The 24963-nt window shown below is 51.5% G+C and overlaps 4 protein-coding genes across 4 annotated transcripts; 2 read left to right on the top strand and 2 right to left on the bottom strand.

The window, feature by feature from the left end:
* Positions 1-1915: 1915 nt before the first annotated feature.
* Positions 1916-8955, bottom strand: TGME49_261610 (hypothetical protein; the record flags this gene model as incomplete). The annotated part of the gene is made up of 5 exons (XM_018781266.1): positions 1916-2173; positions 2598-5588; positions 6100-6880; positions 7982-8082; positions 8752-8955. The coding sequence occupies 5 exons, from the start codon at positions 8953-8955 to the stop codon at positions 2003-2005; spliced, it is 4248 nt and encodes a 1415-aa protein (XP_018637101.1). The 3' UTR covers positions 1916-2002.
* A 1112-nt stretch (positions 8956-10067) lies between these two features.
* TGME49_261620 (hypothetical protein) lies at positions 10068-13517 on the top strand. The gene is made up of 5 exons (XM_002365253.1): positions 10068-11274; positions 11741-11838; positions 12109-12282; positions 12688-12755; positions 13058-13517. The coding sequence occupies exons 1-5, from the start codon at positions 10992-10994 to the stop codon at positions 13197-13199; spliced, it is 765 nt and encodes a 254-aa protein (XP_002365294.1). The 5' UTR covers positions 10068-10991; the 3' UTR covers positions 13200-13517.
* An 87-nt stretch (positions 13518-13604) lies between these two features.
* On the bottom strand, positions 13605-15657 carry TGME49_261630 (gamma interferon inducible lysosomal thiol reductase (GILT) protein). The gene is made up of 9 exons (XM_018781267.1): positions 15449-15657; positions 15359-15389; positions 15228-15303; positions 15104-15164; positions 14977-15048; positions 14843-14925; positions 14751-14784; positions 14575-14691; positions 13605-14518 (listed from the first exon to the last, which is right to left on the bottom strand). The coding sequence occupies exons 1-9, from the start codon at positions 15589-15591 to the stop codon at positions 14410-14412; spliced, it is 726 nt and encodes a 241-aa protein (XP_018637102.1). The 5' UTR covers positions 15592-15657; the 3' UTR covers positions 13605-14409.
* A 1211-nt stretch (positions 15658-16868) lies between these two features.
* Positions 16869-24701, top strand: TGME49_261650 (hypothetical protein). Its single transcript, XM_018781268.1, has 10 exons — positions 16869-17163; positions 17448-17585; positions 17807-17877; positions 18026-18086; positions 18458-18523; positions 18706-20027; positions 21591-21686; positions 22238-22301; positions 22735-22835; positions 23010-24701. The coding sequence occupies exons 1-10, from the start codon at positions 17016-17018 to the stop codon at positions 24348-24350; spliced, it is 3408 nt and encodes a 1135-aa protein (XP_018637103.1). The 5' UTR covers positions 16869-17015; the 3' UTR covers positions 24351-24701.
* Positions 24702-24963: the final 262 nt, after the last annotated feature.

The following is a 24963-nucleotide window of genomic DNA, read 5'->3' as shown; positions in this document are numbered from 1 at the left end:
ACACTTCTTCTACAACTCTGGACAAGCGAGCACTGAAGTAAAGAACATTCCATGAGGGTGACCGCAAACGCCCGTTACAGTAACTCCAGGCGACGACTGTGCGACGGAGAGTTCTGGACGCCCGTAGCGGCCTGTTCACCCGCTCAAGTTCGATGCACCCCCAAGCGTTCGTCAATTCGCGTTCCTTGGGACCAACAGTTTATACCACTAGCAAATCCTAAAATGCTTTCAGCATGCCGTTCATTCAAGCAGGTTTCATTGAGTTGCTCTGCCTCTCCCGAAAGGTACAAATTTTGACACGTCATGAAGTCCGGGCACACGCTGCCGGAAGGGCAAGACACCAAGATGATCTAGAGGGAAACAGAGAACAACGCAAATAATGCGGTGGCGTGGTGGAAGAACTCGTCCCGCTAACGAATAGCATTAATGGAGCCTGAAACGGCCGTTTTAAGAGTACTGGGACACAAGGTTGAGAACCAACATTGTTATTTTCTCTCTCCTGTAGACCTCCCTGCAGGGTTCAAGCAGTGGCATACAAGGCAACGGTTTCTGGTTGACACAAACGTCCCTGTCCATGCACATGCAGTGCTCAATGCTTGAAAGTTAGCCGTCCTCCCCCGAAACGCTCTAAATGGCAGCCTTCGGTGCAACAGAATCTTCTGCTCATCAAACTTTTCCTAAAGGATTGCCTCGAGCTGCTTCCCCTCACTTTTGTGTGTATCGTTCTTGAGATGGCGTGATTGTTGTTCCACAGCATCGGGCACTCACACACGGATAGCCAGGATATAGTCACTCCTGTGGAACAGATGGACAGTAACCACGCAGCCGATCCAAAAGAGCGGATGACTCAAGCTAACGAGATTTTTAAGACGTAAACCACAGACGTCCTCGCATAATAACGTGTTTCCTGTGTTACAAAGCATCACGATAGTTTCCGGGATGACTCCAGCAGAGCGGCATATTCAGTCGTTTATGGTTTGGCTCTTTGATGCGCGATAAACGAAAAACTAGCGCTCCCGTGTCTCGTTTCAAGACACGCGGCATCTTTCGTGTGGTCACTGAAGCGTACAGAAAAGTCCCTATGCTCTTAAAGCTCTAATTCATGTGGAGTGATGTGACCAGTACAACTCCGATGCTTGACATCAGTGCTGACTTTCATGCCGTGTGCAAAGCGGTGGTGTCATTATCAATACTCTACACATCGCACGCTTTCCGGCGCCACACAAGCGGGTTTTTGAAATCGTTCAGCGGTGTCAAATGGACACAGTCGCTCGTTTCTGTCACAGGTCCTGCTGAGGCGTTTCTTACAGAGTCCCTCCGCCCTGAGACTGGCGGATGTTGGCTATCCGTCCTCCGCCTAAAATCTGTTGAGGGGCACTGCTCAGGTGTGGGAACCACAAAACAGATGTGACCTATTTTACCGGGACCACGTTCCCGTACAGTCACTGAGCAATTTTGGGGGGGTCTCTTTTAAGCTCATGGCCACGCGTAACGCCACTTATAGTGCTGGCCTTTTTGTGCAAAAGCTAGGAGCGAGCAGTTTGGCTCCGGACATCAGAACCGCGTTATTTCATTTTTCTCTGCTGCCACAAAATAACCGACTTACCTAGTCTTTAGTGGATGCACCATGTGGAGGGTATTTATGGTCAACGGGGCAGAGAGGGACTCGCTGTCTACCTTCGACTACATACTTTCGACAGTAGTTCCAGGTTTATCTTTCTTAAAGCATTTCAGAGCACACTGAAGCGGGAGGCCTAGCTTTCGTGTAGAGTAATTTTGGTATCGGCCTAAGACAAGAGGGGCGATACAGCTGCGAATGAAGTCAGCTCTGGCGTGCAGTCCAGCCGATCTGAAGAGATACGTTGATAAGAAGACTCCATTCAAGTTAGAGCAGCGCACGGGCTGTCTGACTTCGTGGTCTGGATCAGCAGATATTGCTAAACCCAGAACCATAATGGAGCAAAATGGTGACGGGAAGAACCTGCGTCTCTGCCTCCACGTATCAGAGAATATTTCCTTCCCTCTCCACCTGCTCCCTGCAGGGCGTTAACGCTGCTGCCATTGCACACTTGTTCTCGAGAACTGTCGAGGCAGCAACAGCCAAAGGCTGCATTGCGTCCAGGACAGACGCAGGAACTTCGTCCTGGTAAAGCAGCCTGCAAAGCGCCAACGCCTGAAACCGGAACACGCAGAACAGAAGACTGAGAAATATTCCAAGATAGGCTTGAAAGGCTTAGATAAGAAAAGTTTAGGTGCGGCAAAGACCATTCTGCAAACCCTATTCGTATCCTGACGCTCTCTCTACACTGTCTGAGCTTACGCTGGTGCAACTCTCATCGAAGACTCGCGGCAGGGATCAATGGAGAGTCCCAGCTACCGGACGCTCGTTCAGGTAGGCAACGGTCTTTCAATTGGGACCCTTACCACATAATTAAACACACACGCCTGTACAACTAACTGTATGTTCATTAGGTTGTCTTCTCTGCTGCAAGGCACTTCCACGCGTACACTCTGTATAACTTTGTATACATAAGATCGTCATCTCTGCTACAGTTTCTCTGTGAAACGGTTGGTAGAACTGCCTTCTTGAATTTTACCTTGCTGCTGATAGCTTGTGGCCGAGCAGATCCGGTGTTAATGGCTGAGATACGCCCTTGTTCTCGGCAGTCGAGCTGCAGGCCATCGCGGCGTTTCCGCTTCTTTCTATCGGTGCTTCTCTCGCCTGGCTCTCGAGGTTCGCTTTCCGAGTTTTTGTCCTCCACCATTTCCTCACCCACTCTTCGAGTCTGGCGGTTCTGCCGTGTTAGCAGCAACGTATCACCATTCTCGTTCCGTTTCTCCGCATCGGGTTTTCCCTGTCCGCTTTTCGCTTGGTCCGCTGCAAGCGCTGCCAAAGCTAAAGCTGTTCGAAGGTGTCTGTCGTCGGGGTGGGTTTTGAGCAACCGAGCAAAAGCCGCTGGGTGGCCACACGCTTTCGCAATGTGAGCTGCGCCGCGTTTTCCAAGAAATGGCAACACACTCAGTTGTCTACAGAAAACCTCCTGCACGGTGCACTTTGCGCTCTGCCGGTTCTTCTCGAGCCATTCTGACCAAGAGAGAAGTTCTACGACTTGGGCGTTCCCGGCGGCGTCCATCGGACACACCCCAAGGGTGTCACCTGAGAGACCTGTTTCGTCCTGTTTCTTGCGAAGGAGAAACAGGTGAATCACTCTTTCCATCACCTTCCTCGATGACGCCCCGGACACCTCGGTTCCAGATGCCTCTAAGCGTGACGTCTCAATGTCGAGTACTGTTTGATGAACATCGGCATCAGACCTCCGCCAAACTTCGGCCGCTTCAGCCCCTCGTGCACTTGTTTCCGAACAGAACTTGTGAGTGTTTTGGGGAACGACGGCGTCGGCAGAAAACTGTCTCACCAGCCGTCTGTGGATGCGAGTCAACATGGCCACCGTATGGGCTGGGCAAGTGGTGTTTAGAAGCGAGAAGCCATTGACGAGCTGCGTCTTGACCTGCGCTGTACGTACAGCGGCAATCTCAGCCGCCATGGTAGCAGCAGACGTCGACAGAGGCCCGCCAAGAAACGCTCGGCCGCCTGAGGCATTGGCGAGACTAGTCGATCCGCCAGGAACGCCTGGGCGTTGAGATCCGGGAAAGCGTTGGACACTTGGACCCGACCCTCCAGGGTTACGTCTCTGGCCCGCGAAAGTAACCGTCGAGAGCGGAATCGCGGGACACTGCGAAGCCTCAAGCAAGCCCTCGACGAGGTATAGAACTCGTGTGACACCGGCGCAGCGCATCAGACGGTACTTCTGGTCCTCGTAGCGGCCGTCTCGGATCGACGAGCTCAGGTCCCGGAGGGTCTTGCGCTCTACAATGAGAGGCAACACAAACTCCGCCGGTAAGGCGAATGCGCCTTTCTTCATCGGCGACGTCGTCTCTGCCGAAACAGCGGCCCCGACCCTACAAACTAATTTGGGTGCATTTGCGATCGAACGTTCCAGAGATGCGCTTCTGTCCCTAGTGTCTCTGGGGCTTGTCACAGCCGCTTCAGCGGCACCGGAACACTGCCGAGCCACCCAGATGGCGTCGCCCACCGGAAGAGGCCGTAACTCGACGAGAACACCATTCCTTCGCAGCTGTGCAGACAGAAACTCTGCTCTGTTTATCCCACCTCCCCAACCACCGACGCCGTGTTCGACGCGTTCGCGATTGTCAAGAACCAAACAAACTTGAAAGGCATGGCCTACGTGGCGCCACTCCCGGGGCCCGTTGTCTCTTCTGCATGCCCCCTTTGCCTCTTCAGTGCCAGCACGGAATTCCCCGGGCACATTTACTGGTGACGGCGAGTCTGTCGTTGAAAGGGGCTCCCGCCCGTCCTCTGGGCGTCGACGTTCCGGTGTTGAGCAATTAAATGTGCTTGGAATGCCGAAGCGATGACTCCAGCTTTCCCCGCGCCGCTCGAACTCCCCGCCAAACTTCTTTGGCGCTTCTCCATCCTCCTCGTCCGACACCACATGTGGTTCATCTTTCTTGAATGATCCGCAAAGCCGTTGCCGCTCTCCTTTGCTGGTGAGGCTTGCAGTTGCAGTGTCTGTACTGCTGCTCTCTGAGGAAAGGTCCTCGTCACTGAGTTGCCACCCCGCACCTTTTCCCGGCTGGTGATCGCCGAACTTGGTTTCTGAAGGTACCGAGGCTCCTTCTTTGATTTCCTGTGCGGCTTTCGATCTTCGATTGACGGAAAGAGAGGCAACGTGGCAAGGGTCAGCCCTGGCATCCCTTTCGTCATGGGACTTGGAACTTCCATCCGACTCAAAGCTCGAACTTTCCACAGAGATACCACAAGCCTCTTCCGCTCCGAAGCATCTACGTTTCACTGGCTCTTCAAAGGACTTCCGGACATCTGCCTTCCCCACTTCTCCGCGGGTTCCTCTTCCTTCGGCTGCGTCCAACCTGCGCGGATTCGCGTGTGCATCGGAAGGGCAATGAAGAAACTGGTCTTTCTCTACGCGATGCAGTGCCTCCACGCCCAGGCAAGACGCTGGGGCGTGAGCGGACGAAGTCCGTATTCCCGGACTTTCGTCCACCAAACGCTCTGCGACTGCTTTCCCCTCTTCGGTGAGGAAAAGTCGCTCGAGGTGATCGTGACAACACTTCTTCAGCAGGCGGCGTTTCGCGGCTTCTCTGTCATTCTCTGTCTGGCAACGTGGGGCTTCCTGGTCAAGAGAGGCGACAGCGCCCACCGCACGGACCTCTGTGCCATCGCCATTTCTGTCCTCACCTCTCCGCAGAATCACACACCGCCTCCTCGCTGTTGTCTCCTCCTCAGCGGGTCTGTCGTTCAAGGCGTGTGCTGGCCGAAGACGGCCATCAAAAAGTTCCTCCTTAACCGCTTCCTTCGCAGTACTGGAGGACAGTTGATGCGCACTGGAAATCAGGAAAGGAGAGGCGTTAGCAGCAGAGTCCAGCTGCTCGTCCAGAGCCACGGAGGCCGCCCTAACGGCGGCAGCCGAAGGCTGGCTAACGCCCACAAGCTTTTCAAGCCGCAATGTCTCCAAAACGCTTCCTGAGACAACTCTGCACGGATAGATCTGAAACCAGGAAACAAAGAACACAGATTCACAACAGTGGCACTAGTGGCCACTCCACGTATATCTCTCTATCTACATATATATATATATATATATATATATGAATTCATGAATCGATTGGTGATTATAACGTGATTTGCGTTTAGTAAATGCCCGACACAGCTCATTCGTTTGTTTGATTTCAAAGGAAATCGCCCCAGGGACTACGCGTTCTGTTGTTCACGCGGATTATGAATGAGAAGACGTTCGCCACATCCAGATAAACATCCGTACCGTGTATGGACACCCGCATTCCAAAACAACCGTGTCACACTATCTACAGTACATACACGGGACCATCAACATCATGACATCGTCTTTCCAAGCGGCCAGGTCTCTCTCGCTTCTTCACGACACTGACAGAAGGCGACGCGTAAAACAGAAGGTGCTTTGAGGAACGTAATTCATTAGGCCGGAGCAGGTTTGGAAATCCCTTTAGATTTCGAGGTTCGCCTCCTCTCATTTCGCTTACCTTGGAGAGCTCTTCCTGCTCCTTTTGTATTTGCGTTCGACTGACGCCTTTCTGATCAAAGGCCTTCAGTCTGTACAGACACACCAGTGCGGTCCAGGCACTCGCACACTTTCGGAAACCACTTTTTCGCGACTCGCCTCCCTTCCCCTTTGAAAAGTTAATCTCGTCGTCGTTTCGTGCTTGAGAGTCTGAAATGTCCGCCGGGCAGCGACTGTCGGAAACGCCCGCCCATGTGGATTCCTTCTCCGAGGTTTCTCGTCCGTTTTCGAGCCGCGAAGACTCCCCATCTCTCGCGACGTTCACTGACTCAACGGCGCCGGCTCTCTCTGGAACTCGGACACGGTTCTTTCGTCCCAGCACGTTCCCGCGGCCGTTGGAAATGTCTAGAACCGCGCATGCATCTCCTACGCTTCCTCTGTTATGGCTCTTTTCGGTGCCTTCCGCCCCAGGCAGCTGGCGAAACTTCAAGCCAGTATGCCTATTCAGGAGCACCGCAGCGAGGCGCTCGGCTGCGCTGCGTTGGCCCTCTATATAAACCTGAACGGCCGTCGAAATCTTGAGTGAACTGAGTGGAGAACCTTCCTCGGAGTCGTTACCAGTTTCGCAGGACAGGCCCGAAACCAGAACGTGTCCAGCTCCGCCCTCGATTCTGTCTCCTGATGTGCAGATGCTTGGGGCTGGCGAATGCAGAGGAAAAGCAGCCGGCGTTTTGTCGGCCTTGTCATTGGCTCCTGGGAGGCAGGCGTGACCAGGTGTGGCGGCAGTCTGGTTGAGGAGAATGCTGCAGAAAGTGACACAGAAACTCAATCAAGTAGAACGAGTGCGCAGCCGCGAGAGTCGGAACCGCCCAAATAAGAACATATCTCATCGGCTGTTGTCATTTACCACCTCAGCCGAAGCACTTTTGTGTCTTGGAAATGGACACTTCTGAGCGCATGCGCGTCCCACCCAACCTGGCTCTGCCATCTCACAAATTGTACGTTACAATTGGAGAAACGACTTGGAGATTCTCGACAACGACATCCAAGATTTCAAAGGCAACCTTGTCCCACACGTTTCCGTGCAGCACTCTTTTGCTACGGAGGAAAAGAACACTCTTCACTTTGACATTGATCCCGAGGCAGAAGGGCCGGAATGTGGCGTTCCGTGAATGCAGACTGAAATCCGTATCGTTATCAACCTCCTGTCTGAAGTGGACCCTGCCACCTGTAACGGCCTCTCCAGATTGCAGGAAAACAGCGACACAGATCTGGAATGTTTCTAATAGAAACCGTCCCGCGGATCGGAAGGTGGGTCCACATGCGAATTGCGTGCAGCTCAAATAAGGTTCATGTGTGATGGACGCTTGCTTTTATATATATATATATATATATATATATATAGGTCCACGTGGCCCCTAACAGGTCGAGAATCTTTCGATGGTTGCATGCAGCCATCCACCGGTTATGCAAAAGACATCACAGCATTGTCAGAGCACTCGGCTCCTCTCATAAAGATCCAAAGCCAAACACGAGCAATTGAACGATCAAGAGAGTCTCTCAACTTACGGCTGACGCGTTGCTGGCATTCTCGCGTTTCCGCCTTCTCTTTCAGTTTCGTTTTCCCTGCCATTCGCCAAGATTCCTGAGTTCGTTCTCTTCTCTGCGTCTCTTTCTTTCTGTTCGTTTTATTTCGATTTCTTCCTCTCTGTGCACTCTGTGAGTGGTTCGCGAAACGAACGCTAGGGCGTGTGGAAGTGTCTTGAACACCGCTGGGTTTGACAAGAATGCTACTCAGTACCAACATACTGGGCGTAATCAGAAACACGATTTCTTTTACGCTTTTCTGGAAAGTAAAAGTCCTTTCTACTTAACACAATGAGTCCGTTAGCCCATCGAGATACCGGCCGAAGAAGCTTGAGAGGTAGTCACCAACGCCGTCGAGTTGCTCGGCCTCCTGCTGGGTCGACAAAGGAAGTGGGTAGGACTGGAGAGCCCGAAGAACCTGGTAAACAGACTCGAGAAGGTGACACATTGAGTTTTGCCAAGGTTGGAACTAAGGGGTCGTAACTGAACCGCTTGCATTCTCTGTGACTACGAAAGGATGGAGTCTGTGGTACGCGGAGCATTTCGGCAAACTCGTTCCACCTAGATGAGACCTGCTACACGATCTCCACTGAGCGTGTTACTGTTGAGTCCAAAATCAGAGTGAGAAATTTCCAGCAGACAGGGCCCCCGAGAATTGGTAGCCTTGCGGACTCGCCAATGCCTCTCAGCCACGAATCGAGGATGCACGCTGCTCTGGGAGGGTAGAGGCACCGGCCTAGGCAAATAAGAGCGACACCCCAACTTCTGATCAGGAAGTAGGCGATCGGGGGTGGTGGGCTGAAGCCATCGCAAACACGGAGTTGTTTAGACTTTCTCGTGGAAGAGCTGGTTCCGAAAAAGCGGGAGATCCAAGACTACCTGATGTATTGAGTGTAGACAAACCCTGAAGCTTCCAGCAGCCATAGTGTCATGCTGTAGTCAAGAGACAATCTGCTCGCGTTACCCCTTGGTGCCAGTGCCTGCTGGGTACGGGGATTTGGACGAGGTCGTGAACGTCTTAGACATCCGCCCTTTCGGAAGCCTCTTTTTCAACGATCTTTGAAAGGAAGCCCTGTGAGAAACTCACCCGAGAGTATGTTTCGAACTGGCGCGCAGTCGTTGCTTTTCTCCGCGCCTCCACGAAGTAATTGAAAATTTTCCAATTCTCCGGATGAACCTTAGCTTTCCACCGGTCCAGTGCTTGGAAACCATCTCGAGTTCTTCGCCTCTTGTTCTGCCTCAACATCTGTCCATCTTTACTCAAAGCTCCTTCTTCCCCGATCGGCTCCATAGTGGTCTCATGCAACCTTCGATAAGAAGCCGTGTTGGTCAAGATGCGTCTTGTGGAATCTACCGGAAGCAACCTAAAATCTCGGAAGCTTGTGTTCGCATTTGCTTGGAAATGGATGAGGTGCTATGCACCGTGAAGAAACATGAAAACAACATGCTCTGGCACCCAACTTGGACTCTAGGAAAAGGGTAGTACAAACGGCACAAAAAATTAGCCAAAACAGCTTTTAATAGAATGAATCGGCTCTGACCGAAACGGAGAGCCTGAAGAAGGAAACTGAAGGGGCGTCCCTGGGGTTCCAGCTGCATAGTCTACATTGGTTCTATCGGTCGTCAGAAACGAAACGGACTTGCATGGTCACTTGAATCAGGAAAGCCTTTGATCCCGAAAGCGGCGAAGCCAGTGAGTCGCCGGCAGCTCAACCGGATAGAACGGTTTCGTCGCTGGAAACGCTGAAAGGTACTTTATGAGGAGCCTAGCTTCTTCAGAAAAAGGATGTGAAGCGGATGAGGTCAGAACACCGGTGTGCCAAGAGAATGTGACCCGCAAACAAGCCTTGTTCTGGAATCACAAGTTCCAGTGAACTCGATGGAGATACCGACTATTTTGGTCGCCCGGTCCCTCCACTGGGACACATCCTTTTGTTTTTAAATCATCGACTCATCGATAAGGAAACGAAACGCGTGATTTAGCAGAGAAAAGGCCAAAGAAAGGACAAGGATACTGCCAGGATGAGAGCTGTCTTCTCAGCTCTCTTATGAGGGGGGGTGTGCCTGGCAGCAGGCTCTGGCACTGTGCATGTCGATAAGAGCGGACCGGAGTACCTAGTCGTTTTCTGAGCCAGACTTTCAAGTGTCCAAAAGGACATCCACAATGTGGGTGAAAGTCACACAAGGAGTGATTCTCATTTGGAGGCATTCTTCTGACGGAACTGCGGTTTCGAGCGCTGCTCCCCGATTGTCTTGAAAAAAAAGCTGCATGTGCATGCCTCAGGAAAAACAGCCCGGCAGCCACAGAGCACACGGAATTGTATATTGCTTCGCCTCCTAGGTCTGGAAGACCTGTGACGACTTACAAGAGCCCCTATTGTCTTTGTCTTCAAGAATACTTTGTCCGTAATAATCTCGCCGGGATGCCGAACTGAAAGGGGAGACTGAAGTCGCTCCTTTCATGTCTACGACTACAGTTACTTTGACCAGTCGTTGCGTGGACACTCTGCGCGACGCAGCATCCTAACTATTTAATAAAACGCGACTCCAGTGGAAATGCATTTTCACAGAATTCTCCTAAAAATATCATCTTCGTCGAACCCAATGCGAAGAAGCTGAGCGGTTCCACTTCCCAGGCCCCGTCGTTTTCATCGCGTATAACCGCAGGAAACCTCACCTTGAGGCTTCTCTCGTCTGGTTCATTGTCCCTGTCAAATAAGTCGCGTATCTTTTCTACGGCTTTGTAGCCTCTTGTCAACTTTGATTTCCCATCATTTCCCCCTCCTCATCCCTTCCTTATCCGCGTGCTTACGGTGTCTCGATGCTTGCCTCCTAGGTCCTATGTCGCTTGCCACACGGCGGCAGCTTTCCTACTCATATTCCCCTCGACTTTGCTCCACCTTCACCAACTACCTGACGGGAATGGTTTTTTAACCTGAATCGGTTCCACAGCGAACCATTTTGATGAGTTTTGATGAACCTTCTGTCCAAGGCATGCTGGCTTCATAGTGGTATTCGGGCCGCAGCACATTGGCAATAATCCCGTTCCGGTGCAGACCATTTCCCCGATATGCAAAGTAACACCCCCGCCTTGGGCAGCTTTTTCATCCCGTAAGCAAGATCTACACGTACGACGACGTCGTTTGTCACCCTGCAGAAGTTGACGCTGCCTTTCCCCCAGCAACTCCCCCCCTGCCCCCGCCGGCGCTCCGGGGTAGAGGACCTAACCAGACAGCCGCTGCATCTCGAGTGCGATCGAACAGGAGAAGACAGAAAATCCCCTCTCTGTTTCCTTCCACTTTTTTATTCGCGGCATGCCATCGAAGTATGGAGTTGTCTGCCACGATGGTTGCGGCTGCTTCGTCAGATAACAGCCGAAGCCGCAGCAGAAGCCCCCGGGGCTTTGAATGTTTTGCTGCGTCCTCTCGGCAAAGCGATGACAGATCCTACGACAGGTCGAGAGGAGGGAGGCTGGAGCCGGAATTGCGGGCGGTCATTAAGAGACATGTTGTCCAAGTGGATGCCCATAACCGCTACCTGGAGAAGCGGCAGATGTGGAGTCAGCATGAGAAAGAGGAGCAAGAGCGTGCAAAGAAAAAGAGAGAAAGTCGTAAGTGGGAACAGTGGCATGCTAAACACGACATGGTAGATGCGAGTCCCCAACAAGCACGATATACTCTGGTCTTGAAGTGGCGTTTCAGTGTGACGCGTGCTCCCTGTGCCGAGAGTATTCTGCGGTGGAAATACACCTCGTCCCACCAGTATAGCCATGTACTGGGTTCTACGTGGTGGGAGTATTTATTTGCATCATGTCACGACAACTCTGTAGGGTATCCGTGTAATTAGTCATGCTACAGGGGTTGATAGCGACCGTGAATGTTGCTTCTTTTGGACGGGTTCGTACGTCCCTCCCGTCTCCGTTGCATGCGCTCTGCGATCCCTTTGGGTCAAGTGACCTCATAACATTTGGAGGCTCGCCAAACTGTCTGGCACCGCGTTTTGGAAGCTCTTGCCTGAGGAAGCAGTATCCCTGGCGTGCATGTATGCTTTTCTGAACTTCCGTTTGCTTTTTTCAGACGGAATTTTCTCGCGTGACTATGGTGGTGGTGATAGAGACATTTTCGACAGAATGTCGCATCGAAAGCAGCCCCGGACAGATCGGAGCTTCAAGGAAGTGAGACGGAATTGCTACGAATGCGAAACTGTATCCCGTGTTCTAAGGGACAATGTCTGATTTGCCGGCTGCGCGTGGGATACACGTTGGGAGGAAATATTCGGCGTATCCAATGCGTGCCATCATGATGACACTGAGAGCGAGGGGGCCTGATTTTCCAGTCCCAACACCTGTCTTGTGCAATTTCACCCGTTTCGGGGGCTTCAAAGCGCACGTAGAACTTTTCCCTAGTTATACGCATGAAATGTTTTTTGGTCCATGTGTGTTAAGGACGAGGGCCTGCGAGGCAGGTCGGGAGGCACCTCCTTGAGCGGGTTCGACATGCACGCCGGCGAGAGACTTCTGAACGCTAGGGAAAAGGAGAAGAAGCGACTTAAACAGCTTACACACGAATCAACTGACCACTGGCAGCCGGACAAGTTCTATACCGATGAATTGAAGACAGTGAGGAATCAAAGGCTTTGGAAGATTTGTCTCCTCTAAGACAGCTCAGAATCCAACCGCAGCCGCTTCTGCAGGTTTCGGGTGCCTACGGTCGTCTCATGGCGAGAGTTGGTTTAGCAAGTAATCTAGCGAATAAAAAGTACCAGAAAAACGACAGCATACGCAAAGATCCAAAAGTGCCTGCTACACTGTGGTTTTGGATGATTTTTGCAAATTGGGTTTTTCATGATCGGGACTGACGCAGCATCAGCCGGCGGCCGTACAGAGAAGTGCTCATTTGTGCAATCGTGTGTACAACATCGTGTCAAGTGACCCTTTTGTTGTGCAGGGTCCTTTTGCAACGATTGTGCAGTGTTCTTCGAGTTTCCACAGGTGAGGCTGTTCCTTGCTGTTTGGTGTCATCAGGAGAAACCCTGGATCAATCCATACGAAGTTATGGCCCGAAATTTGTTAATGCCGCCAAGCGAAGGAGAGTAAGCTACTGTCGAAGATAATGTCAATCGTCCACTTGCCGACGACCAACCAGCTATTTGCTCATAAATCAGAGCTGGTAAATATGGCGTTTCAGAAGTCCTAAACGTTACCGTTTGGTAGCTCACTGGAGAGCTTTCGGCAAAACACAGAGCACAGGAGTGCGGCAAGTTCTCGACTTGCAATGTTGTTCGCAACATACCGGACCCGCCCGCGGCTGTGCCACACAGAAGCTAATGATGACCTTTTCCATCTCAGGAAAACTGGCCGATCTGTAACACTCTGCTCTCCCTGTGACGCTCAGGCTCACCCCAAAGGCGGATTCAACATCCAGAAGTTCGTCACCAAGTCGCAAGCGCGACAGGGCGAAGAAGAAGTGCAAGAAGAAGATGAAGAAGGAGAAGAAGAAGTTGAAAAAGAAACTGAAGAAACTGAAGAAATGCTAACTGCCTGAGTTCTGTCATTCGTTCCGAATATATGCAAATGGCTGAACTGATGTTTTTCAGAAAGCCGGCTGTGGATAGGGCAAATGACATCTGGAGACCGCAGGCGCGGTAAGAGGTGACACGTCCTTCAACACGTGAGTTCCTGTCTTTTGCTGCCGTTTTAGGCTCATTTTGGTGGGTCTCGTGGACTTTAGTGCTCATCAGCGGTGTCGTGTTATTAATCCTGGTGGGGGCCGAGCAGCCGCAACAGCTTATCGTCAGGACTGTATTGCTTCCGATGCATAAGTGGAATGTTGCCTCGCACGGCAGGGCTCTTCCGCAGGTCGATGTGTGATTTAGCTTTTAATCAAGCCACTCGTGATCATTTCAAAGCACACTGAACAAGTTTCAGAAAAGGTGAGCGGATGCCTTTCAATCAGGTGCCCGTTTCTCTCTTGTCCCGTGGCTCGTCCATTTGTTTCAGCATATTATCGGGAGTGTACCACTCAGTTCGCGTAAATCGGAAGTTCCACTGCCGTAGCACGATTTACAAAATAATCCAATCAACTGATTAACAAAATAATCCGATCAAACGGTCTTGGCTTTGCACTTCGTATCGGACCATACATGAAAGTTTTCCATAGCACACTACGCAGTGCCTAAGTGACCCCATCGAAGAGGAGAGTTGCCGCTTCCCCTCTTTTGCCAAGGTGTTTGTCTACAACATACAGCGCAAGATGCTGTGTTGCGGCAGAAAACTTCCACTGCATACGTTGGCGCCGGTAGGGTCGCCTGCAGTGATAGTTTGCCTTGGCTGTTGCTTGTGCACTGCAATCAGATGGAACGTTGGATACGCTATTTGCTGGCCGGAAGCAAGCGATCGCATCTGCCGGGCAGGATTAGGGAAAGTTCTGATGCGAAAGCGGAGACTAAGTTAGCGCCACTGTGTTAAAAAGTGAAAAGTATGACGCCTTGTATGAGCTGGTCGGCCTAAACTGTCGAGACCCTGATTCAATGCCAAACAAGAGTATACATTTTTCAGAGTTATGAAACTCTGACAACCTCAAGGCATTGACTGACGTTGATTCAACGCAGAACAAGGAATTGTGAGTGCTTGTAGTGGGTCACTTGCACAGAAGTAATTGGCGAGCATTGTCGTCTGCAGGCCTGTGGCGACAGCCGTTCGACACACGTCAGTGCACTCTAGATAAGCAATATCCCATCGGAACTTTCAGCCTTGGACAGTTGGGTATTTGAAGCATCGCTGGTGATCAAGGAGAACATGTGTCGTATCTAGGAGAGATAGCATCGCGCAGGCGTGTGGCCCTCTGTTGCCGATTCTGAAACATACTTCAGTTACGCCATAAGAAGAGATGGTAACCAACACCGGTCGTACCTCCTGCAAAGGAACTCTGTCAGATTCTCCTCGGCTGGCTTGGCATGTCTTCCGTCTACTTCGATCCACGGGACATACTCATATCCAACAGTCTTGGAGTAAGCAGCGACAGCCTTCCTGATCGTTTCAGCAGATGTGTGTTATCACTTCAGCCGCATGACCTGTGCGCTGCTTACATAAGTTTTGAACCTTTCACGGAGGTGACACAGTCTGCATACGGCAGCTGATGCTGTATATCATTAAGGCGGAATAAGGAGCCACTTTCTACCTTGTATGGTTGCCTTTTTACCACCGGCTTCAGTCAGGCATTGTCGCCATTGGGTGTCGGGACTTCCTGCGATGCTCTCGAGGCTAAAAAAATACGGCACATGAATGAGAAAGCAGCAAATTACTTTAGCCTACCATGTGAGAACGTTCGTGATCTGATGAGAGTCAGTGTGCAACTCCCTGATTGCACAAGCGGACACCTTATTCCTATAAACACCACAGTCTCTTCCTGGCTTTAAAGCGGCTTGGAGTTTCGTCGTACAGCAAGCATTCCGCAGGACCATGCTGGCATGCGATCTCGCCGCCGCGTTCGAGTGCGTTGCCTAAGACATTTGGCGAATGCCGCGCAGCAGAGTATCCGGATTTATTCGAGCATCTACGCTTACCATACGGATACAGGCGTAGGTCGATGTAGTCAGCAATATCACTCTTCATAATGTGCGACAGTTGTTGTGTGATAAGCTGTGGCCGTATAGTTTGCAACTCAAAAATGTCGGTTGCTGCTCACAAAGCTTACTCTCTGACAGAAGGGGCACATGGACTCATACCTAATTGCACAAATGCCGAATTCGAATATAGGCGGTTTGTAATGAAAATAACACCTTACATGATGTCAACCTTTACTCTGTCGTTTTTCCGATTGTTATGTTGTGAGTGGTTGTGTCGAGGCTCGACTCTAATTGAAGCTGCGCAGACTCCAGTACAAGAGCCGGTGGCCGTAGCCCAAATAGGAAGCCAAGAAAGTTTCATGATATTCGCTATATCAAAACAGAGTTTTCGTGCCAACGTGACTATCAACACAAATCACAGGTGATGGGAGCGGTTCATATCTCAATCACATGTGAAGGAAGCACTGTCATTACAGTCACGGTGTGCGTCCGATGAGCATCGTACCGCCAGCGGTGCTCTCACTTCATCTGTAGTACCAGGATGACTGCGCCCACGCTGCTCCGTAAAGTATCTTCTGAACGGATATTGTTTAATAAACACAGGTCTCCGGTAAGAAATTAAAACTGTTTGATCGTTCAAGCAGCGGGCAGTGAGGAAGACGCCAGCGTTCCCACGGCACAAACCGAACGTGTTCTTCTGTGGTTTGAGCCATGAGTAGAGCCAGATCGGCCAAAGTGTACAGCTACTTCATCGGTAACTCGGTTCTACGAGGGAACGGCCGAGTTCAGGAAGCCATATACTTGCTTGTTTCGAGCGTGTGAGAAGAGTGCACAGGCGGTTACCTTGTACTATACGCTGAACCGCGGTTGCTCGACTTCTGGTTGGGAAGCCCTTTTATGATTGCTTTGATTTATTGACGTATACGGAAGAACTGACCCGTGGCGCACTCATCCTTGAACATGACAAATGACCTGGATGCTGCACGTCACGGGGAAGACAGACACACATCACGATGTTCTCTCAAATGATTGCATCCGAGTCACTGGCAGTGCTCAGAAGCGGCGGCGCGGCGGGCGTCTCATTGTTCTCAAAAATCACCACCTGCAAGTGACAGCTTATGCAGCCTACGTCGAGGAGATTGTTGAGATACTTCGAAAATTTTGGGTGTGACGCTATCTCTTCCTGCGACCAAGGAAAAATATCGGATTTGCTAACACTGTCGCGCGAATGTGTTCGCTTGTACTTCCTGGCATTTTCAATTGCACTCTCCTAACCTAGCGGACCCACACTGCATGCGTACGAAATCTAGTCGTAAGCTGTTGCCGAATCGAAGGGTCTGCTTCAGGTTAGGATTTAAAATCGATGTAATCAGTCCTTCATCACGTTCCACATTCGACTGTGATTTACTGTCACTTGGGGTTCTGCAAGTAACGCGCACTGCACAGCTGTTCTAAACTATGTTCCCACACGAACAGCCACACATGCTCTGGCGGGCTATGGCTTCCGATTGCCAGCATATGCTACAGGTCACTCATCACTTCCTCAAGGCGAGGGTTCGTCATTGTTTTGACTGTTTTACGCTCGTACTGCGTGGCCTATTGCCCCGACCATGTATGGGAAGACGCCCCACGAACTGAAGCAGCTAGGCGTCTACTGGATCTACACTGTTCATTATCTAAAGCTGAGTGACGTTTCTGGAAGCTGACGGAAGTCGCATGGAGGGCTTCGTTGGTCGCATTACTGCTGGGCAAGCGTAAAGAACTGCAACTGATCCTTGTGTTACCATGACGGGCAAGAAATCGAACAGATCAGCGGGATCTTCCCGCAAGGGCGACGGAGCCCCGTCTGACGGCAACGAAACGAAAGCTCTACTGGACGTGGATTTGTTCGAAACAAACACGAGCTACCGAGCAAGTCGTTACGATACGTTTGGTAAGGAGAGGCGTAAGAGTCATTTTCTGGTATATCCTCGCTGACCACTCATGCCTAGTCTGTTAGCAGAGAAGACAGAAGCAAGGGGCAGGGGTGGGAAGACCCGTCCTGTTCTCGTCTATATTGCCGGAACCGCAGGTACTGGAAGCAACCAGACCATAGCTAGGCTCAACGCCTAGCATGCCGAAAAAGTAGTATCCTGTCACTAGCCCACTTAACTACAAACTCACTCAAGGCAGGCACACCGAGGTTGCCTAATTGTGGACTCTTCTCCTTGTCTGCAGAATTTTCGTCAAAGGTGACTTGCTTCGCTTTCTCGAAAGATGCACCCCTGCTTGCAGTCGGGGTCGAGATTGGAGGTGTCTACCTTTTTGACCTCACGCAGCCAGAAGCCTCTGTGGCTGCACCATCTGAGCTAATCGGTAAAAGAAAAACTGCGCACCATTACGCGGTGTATAACAGTACCTATTGCCGATATAAGCCCTCCTCAACTAGCAAGTTCCAAACACAGGGTTAAGATTCACAGGCACAAGCGACGGCAGTGGCGCGTGGGCGAAGTTTGTGACGTGTGAATATCACAGTAGCTCGTTGACCCTTGCAAGCGTAACTGGGTAATCGTGCGCCTGCTTTCCTGGTGCTACAGGCATAGTCAGATCGATGCATTTCGGACCACAGAACGGATTCGGAGAGCAAATTCTCTATGGCGCATTTGATGTAGGTATGGTGACATGTGGAGGATGAAACTGATGCTCAGTTTCTGCGTTGCCTGGAAGAAATTATAATTACGCTCAATCGAAGCTTTTGACTTGTTGAACGAAAAGGAACACTACTGACTCTCATGGGTTCTCCGTTATATTTTCAGGATGGACATTTACGTCGATGGCTCATTCGCAACATGACGGAGATGATCCAGATTGACTGCCGTAAGCCTGCTCTTCCGTACCAGCGGAAACATCACCCGTCTGCCGACCTCAATTCTTCATACACATGGAGCTTCGTGAACGGCACACATAATCACAGACAGGTGACGAAGACAGTTGTATATGCTGTAAGCACAATACTCTCGGGCTTGAGTATCCTCGTAATCTCAATATATCTGCCTTAGTCGCACTTCACTACGCTTCTTTGCTACACTAGCGAAGCACGCACCGTAAATCGTCCTCCCCACCATGCAGAACGTTGGCTTAATGTGGGCAGCAGAATGACACGTTTCAGGTTCTCCACTTGATACACTGCTGCCACACAATTCCACATCCGCCCCTGCAGAATCTTGTTTGTTGATGATGGAATGCAGTGTATTTCGGGCAAGAAGTACAAACTCTACTCGTAAGCGGAGGAGGTCGCTCTGTCATGGCCGTCGGTGAGCATGAATGAAAATCACTCGTACTTCCAGCTCACCTCCACCCCAAATCATTGCGTGTACCCTCCAGGACAGCCTTCAAGGCAGACAGGCATGAATGACCTCAGAAAGACGCAGAATATAAATGACAGAGCATGCGACACAAACGCAATTATGTGTACGAGTGTTTCGTGCATTTACAGGCAAACAAAGCCGCCTGGCGGTGTGGAGCGCCCTGTATGACAATTGCTTCTCCTACCTGACCGTCCCATGGCTTTCAGACGTTCAAGCCCCCGTTGAGGATGCTATCCTCCTCCCAGACATACTGCTGCACCCAAGGGCCCCCCCAAACGCTGACGTGTTCCATGTTGCAGCAGTTTCACCAACGGAAGGAATTCTAATTTTTAATGTGATCGTTGTCGAACCACAGTACACTCATCACTTCGACGTATCTGTCCATTCAGTCCGAGCTCTTCCCGGAGCTTTTCATGCACTGGCCGCAACTCCACAACACATAAATGATCAGCAAGTTATTATCCTCGCTGCAGCATCTGCAGACACAAAGAGCCAAATTGCCCTAATAAGCCTTCAGCCGGATGCAGAGAATTACCCTGGATGCCAAATACATGCCACACTGATGGAACTGGGTGTGAAACCTGAGGACGCGATCACGTCCGTTCACTGGATTAATCCCCCAGAAGAAGCGCGACTCAGCACAACCGCCGAAGACAATACTCACGATCCTTCTCCAGTTCCACCACCGTCGCTGCTGTCCTGCATTGATGGAGCCACTCAAGAGGCCCCCTACAAAAGGATGGTCCTATGCGTGGGCACGGACAAAGGCAGCATCCTGTTTCTCGAATGTATACACGTTCCAGACAAGACAGACAGTATACAGCAAAGACTGCGAGTTCGTCTCGTGTACGACCTGGACGGCAACCGAGGTCCCCTCTGGATTCAGGAAGTCCCTTCAGAGGTTGTGATGGGGCGGCCTATCTTTGCCAGCTGTTGCAATGATACTATGTGTCACCTTTGGGAACTGCAAGAAGTAGCAGTACCGACCACCACTGATATTGCGGCCGCCCATGCCTCGCAGCGCTGCGCGTACTTGGAAATGCTGCGGCACCGCTGTATGCCAGACGGTAATTGGTCAGGTTACGACTTCCCGTTTTCGTCCCTATCGGATCCTAATTGGCCAGTAGAACCCCGGATTGGTGCGCCTGACTACGAGCACCCGCCTTACCCTACGTTACAGACTCGAAATGCCAGTGAAGGCCCGCCACCTTTCCGTCACAACAGGTATGAGGGGAAAACTGACTGCATGCACCGTAGTCTCAAACAAACTGCGGGCGACCGCCAAAGACAACAGGTCATAAAGACTGGCGTCGATGCAGTTGTAGACGAGGTGTTGGACCGCGTATGCAAGGATATGTCCATATGGGAGAAGCAGAACAGAGAAGTCAAGCCGCTAAGCCACTGCCACCGGCAGCTCACCAGTAGCAGCTCTTGCCAGAGGGAGAAACCCGTGCGGACCCATGGCGATCGGCGGGAAAACAGTTTCGCAAATGACAGACCTCCCTGGAATGACCGATTTCATGTAAAGTGATGCCCATTCCGGTAAAGCTGTGGGGGGTTGGGACGAGAAGCAAATGCGCTTCGCCGGAATGCCGGCTTCTCTCATGCTGCCAACTGTTACCGAATGGTACTCACCACGCACCGAACATACAAAATTCATCGCTGCCCAGGAAAGAACTTATGGCGATTGGTTCGTATTCTGGACGAATATAAAAGAATGCAACATTTCTGTGGCGTTGACGCAAAAATCATTAAGCAAACTTGTTTGATTGAACGCAGTGCGGTATGTCATATTCGTGATTAACTTCAATATCCGACGGTCCAAATTGATCACAATTTGCCGCCGCGAGCGTAGTCGATTGACGTCACACGCTCAAAGCAAGACGACTCCATCTGCATTACGCTGCAAACACAAGTCGCCCTCATTGCCTCATTGTCTAAGCAAGTTGAGATCGGCAGTAGACACACTCTCTTCAACCACTCGGCGTCTCTACGTTAACACGTCCCACTTCCCGCTGCTCTACCTGCTTCTGGGGAGACAGGATACCCCGTCTTCCGATTCTATCCCGCACACAGGAAATACCCATGCTGGGTAGCAGCAACGTTGACAGAAGAGAGAAGTGAAAATAATGGAGTACGAGCGAGGAGCCACTCTAGAATATGCTTGGCACATGCGCCTACACCTCCGATTAAGTTCCTCTTCCTTCTGCTTCGTTTTCGCGATACAAAGGAAACCACAGGGGTGAGAGTACCCTGAATTGTCTTAGGGATCTTTTGTTTAGCTTCTACCTTTTTGCTGAAGGACTTTTCATGTGAACCACGGGGACGCATCACTTCCACGTGTTCAGTTACTGTCATAAATCCTTGGTTTGACCCTCGTTACCACCATTCATCGATGTAGTGGCACTTTCGCCCCACGCGGTAGGCAATGGAGGTACCCGGTACCATGGGGGTACCTAAACATCGGCAACCACAGCCTAATAGTGAAGCGACGGCGTACAAATGGTCCATGACAGTCTTAGTTGCGTAAAGACGACAATCTGTACACGATTTGGCCGCCGCCTGAGCACATCCTCTAGTTTCCGATCAAGTAACGATTTCGTACGTTTCTACCGGAGGGAGCGCCGCTGGTCACAACGAGTTCAGGCATGTACGGCTGTGTTTTGGTTTCATACAAGCACCTCTGCCCACAGTGTACAGTGTGTGCAGCGAATGCGAAGTGCACGCAGCGCCATATCCCTGAATAGAGAGTTGGCATCCTTCCCGGTCCCGCCCCGTTGTGAGCGCGAGATGTCACGCAGTCGCGGGCCTTCCATCAGAGCCGATCGTTCTACGCGTGCTCCTGCCTCTCAGCCCTTGCTAGACAGAGTTGAGGTCACGGTGTTATCGAAGAAACTGACCCTGCCTTGCCGTTGAGCTGTGGACGCCCCATTCCAAGGATCTTGCCAACGACAGCCACGTACCTTCCACTTCTATTTCATTCTTGACTCTTGCGCTCGGCAGTTTTGTACAGTTATGCTTATCGAGCCGCGCTCGTGGTGTCTCCAGCGTCATGACCAGCGGGCTGATGTCTCAGCGCGGAACGACAAAGAGCACTTGTGATGAACGGGTACGGAGGGCCAGACACTGCGTAGGCTTCACCTGATCACACGAGCTCAAAAGCAGACCATTCGACTTTTTTGACTGTGCTCCGTTGTCGCTGCAACATTCCGACGCCGCAAATGAGCGGAGGCGACATCGACACCGGTGACGCCCTCGGTTTTGCCAGTACCTCGCCCCGCAGCTGTCTCCGTTCCAACGCCCACGCACAGCGATATTCCACGAAGAGACATGAGACAAGCCCTCACCAACAACTGCCACGTCAAGTTGTTCTTCAGCGTTAGTTCGCGTTTCTGGAACCTAAGCACTAGCAATCAGCTGCCAGGTTGCGTCATTACAGTCGGCGTGTGCGCCTCAGCCTGTCCTCAGCTGTGCTTTGACCGGGCGGAAAGACACGGCTTGAACTGTGGCACAAGAAGGGCTTTGAGGATCCGCTTGTCTACTATCCGTCACGTTGTGTCTCAACTTTCACAATGAGGCAAGTGTTTCTTTGCCAACGACTCTTCCTTTCGCTAGCTGTTCTGGCGGCTGTATATACTATCGCGTCTCCTCCATTGGCAGACACAAGTGAGTCTGTGGCAGCCGGTGGGCATGTTCCGAAAGCATCAGCTGAGAGTTATTGAAGGTGGGAGTCAATAAAAATGCCTGAGCGATCTCGGTGCAGCTGGTCTGGTCTTGCATATGCGTTTCCGCGTCTAGTGGCTCCTCCTACACAACCGAGGCGACTTGCCGCTGGCAGTGGTTATTCTCCAGAAACAGTAGACTGTCTATGGTTCTGAACATCCGCTCTTCATTTTGTCACAGCAGATAAAGACGCCATCTTTCGTCTCTGAGCAACCATGAATCACCTGTGAGCGACACCTGTTACAAACTTCCGAAAATAAAGAGTGATCATCCGCGGCTTCAACGTCATGCTGGACCACGTAACAGGGTAGCAGCGTGAAGAATGCTGGACTGAACCACCTGCTTGTCGCACTGAGAAGAGGGGTGCTCTAGATCATCGAAAACAGTGAGACAGACACGTGGAAGTGATGATATGCCTTGTGCGATGTTTTCAGAGAAGGCCGGCAGCCGTGGAGATGCAAACCCCGGTCCTCCACAGAGGAGCCTGTTGTGGAGAGTAGCGAGCACCCCAAAAGGACTCTGGAATAAAGTCGCAGTGAGTGTTTTCTGAAAGTCGGAAGCCGACGCAGTGATATATCCGTACACAAATGTTGTCCCAAATAGACGCTGTTTACCACTAAATGTTCCATTCGTTCCGACTGCGGCTTTCAGACAACTGGATGTGATTTCGAGGTTGGTGGTTTGTGTTGTTTTTTAATTCGTGGAGCAGGATTGGTTGAGGTGCGAGACCACTGTTGTGAGCGGAGAACAGAAGGCAGACCATGATACAACGTTGCCTAGTGGCTTGCAGAAGGAGCGGAGGTCTCAACGTGAAGGCGCGACCTACGCCGTTGCAACGGATGCAGGAGCGTCAGACATCGACCAGCAGAAAGCTGCATCCAAAGAAGCCAGACGGAAGATGGATACGCATGACGGCGATGGAATCAGAGCGCAGCAACCATCACAGGCGGCCATCGTACGTGACTCAGTGCCATCCTCACAGAGCACCCTTGCTCGGCATCTCCGTGGAGCCGACAGGCACGCTGTTACAGGAAAGGAACGTGCAAAAGTCACAGCTGCTCCAGCTCAGACGACGACTACTTCGACGATGGCAACCACTGTGCCAGTAAAGGCCGAGACACATCCGCCAGAAGTGTGGTGGCGGCTGCCGAGAGAGGCGGCAGAGGACCGTTTAGTGCGGCCCGAAAAGGCAGGTCTGTCGGTGAGGGATGCGGCTGCTTCTTCCGAAACCGAACCATGGGAAAAGTCTGAAGAGACCGAACAGACAGAAGAGACAGGTGTGTCGCCATCAAAAGAAAGCGGCCTCATGCCGAAGTATGAGCTGCCTGAAGAAGTTCCAGCATCAACGGAGGGCGTCGAGCCACCAGGTGGTTCTCCTTACAGTGAAAGACACCGTCCCCGGATTGCTGTTGCTCTTGGTCTTCGCCGATATACCACAGGGCCAAAGTACCAGTTTGGTACAGATGCGCCGCTGCTGCCACGACTGCCAGGAGTCTCCGAGGAAGAAGTCGATCACGAAGACGTTGCGTGGAGAGATTCGAAGTCTGAGGAGTCCAACAATCCCAAGGTGAAAATGCCAACGTTGTCCGACGAACGAGGGCACAATACTCATGGTAATCCAGAACCTAGAAGGCTTCTACAACAGATGCCAGGTGGAAGTACAGAAGCGATGCCACCCAACGCAACTGGACAGCAATCTCACGGCGCCAACGTTCGAAGCAGGCAGTTCCCGTTCGGCGATGAACACGTGGAAGATCATCGTAGCAACTCACAAGCTTTTGCAGACGGTTCAACTGAGCCCTTAGAAGCCTGCGGTCGCGCGGTACCGCAACAAGGTGATCAGGAAGGATATCAGAGTTGGAAAAACGTGAATGCCGAAGGATCAATAGTTGTTCCGGAAAGGGGACAACAACCAGCAAGTGAAGGCAAGCAATGTCGTCCTCTCCCTCCTGGTTCTACCAGAGAAGGCGGGCGCCTTGAAGACGAGCAGAGTACCGGTAGCCATATACGAGCCGGTCCGTGGCGCTTTTTTATCGCTGAGGAGGACTAGAGAGGATAAGACTGCAGGACCGTTGGCCTTGAGTTAGTCCTCCTCCCCAGCATTGCCTTTGTTGTGCTACTGAGTGGATCGGGCGGAAGAGACAGGCTCCTTTTTGGACAGTAGAGCGTCACTGCCAGTCCCGGTGTAATTCCGCGAACAGGCTGCACAGCAAGGTAACGCAGATTCCGTCCCAATTGTTTATTGCTGGTCGTCTGCAACAAAAGGTTGGCGTGCAGTCCGCCGAAGAAGGAAGTCTATCTTATGGTAAAGGAGACGTCACAATAGATTGTGGCCTGGTATTGTCAGGAGATTTTCCGTCACCGATCCCCCAATGCCACCGATTTCCTATTTCCTTATCCGGAGGAGAACAGTCTGACGTGTGTGAGTAATGGGAAGTGCTGGTTGCCGCATTGCGAAGAAGGCGACGAGCAATGGACTACAGAGGTAGGTGGCGTATGGGCAGGCTCCCTGCCGTCCACGTATTGGTACCCTGGTGTGTGTTCCGTCAAGCACGTGGCATGACCACTTCAAAGCAGCAGAAAGGACAAACCTTTCGCAATGTGAGGATACAATGTTTACACCAGCCACCTTCAGAACTTCGTACGGTCCACCTACTGAACTT

The sequence above is a fragment of the Toxoplasma gondii genome, chromosome VIIb, assembly GCF_000006565.2.
Source record: "Toxoplasma gondii ME49 chromosome VIIb, whole genome shotgun sequence".
NCBI classification, from domain to species: Eukaryota; Apicomplexa; class Conoidasida; order Eucoccidiorida; family Sarcocystidae; genus Toxoplasma; species Toxoplasma gondii.
Note: the sequence above shows the minus strand (reverse complement) of the source record. Positions and strands in the feature narration are given on the sequence as shown.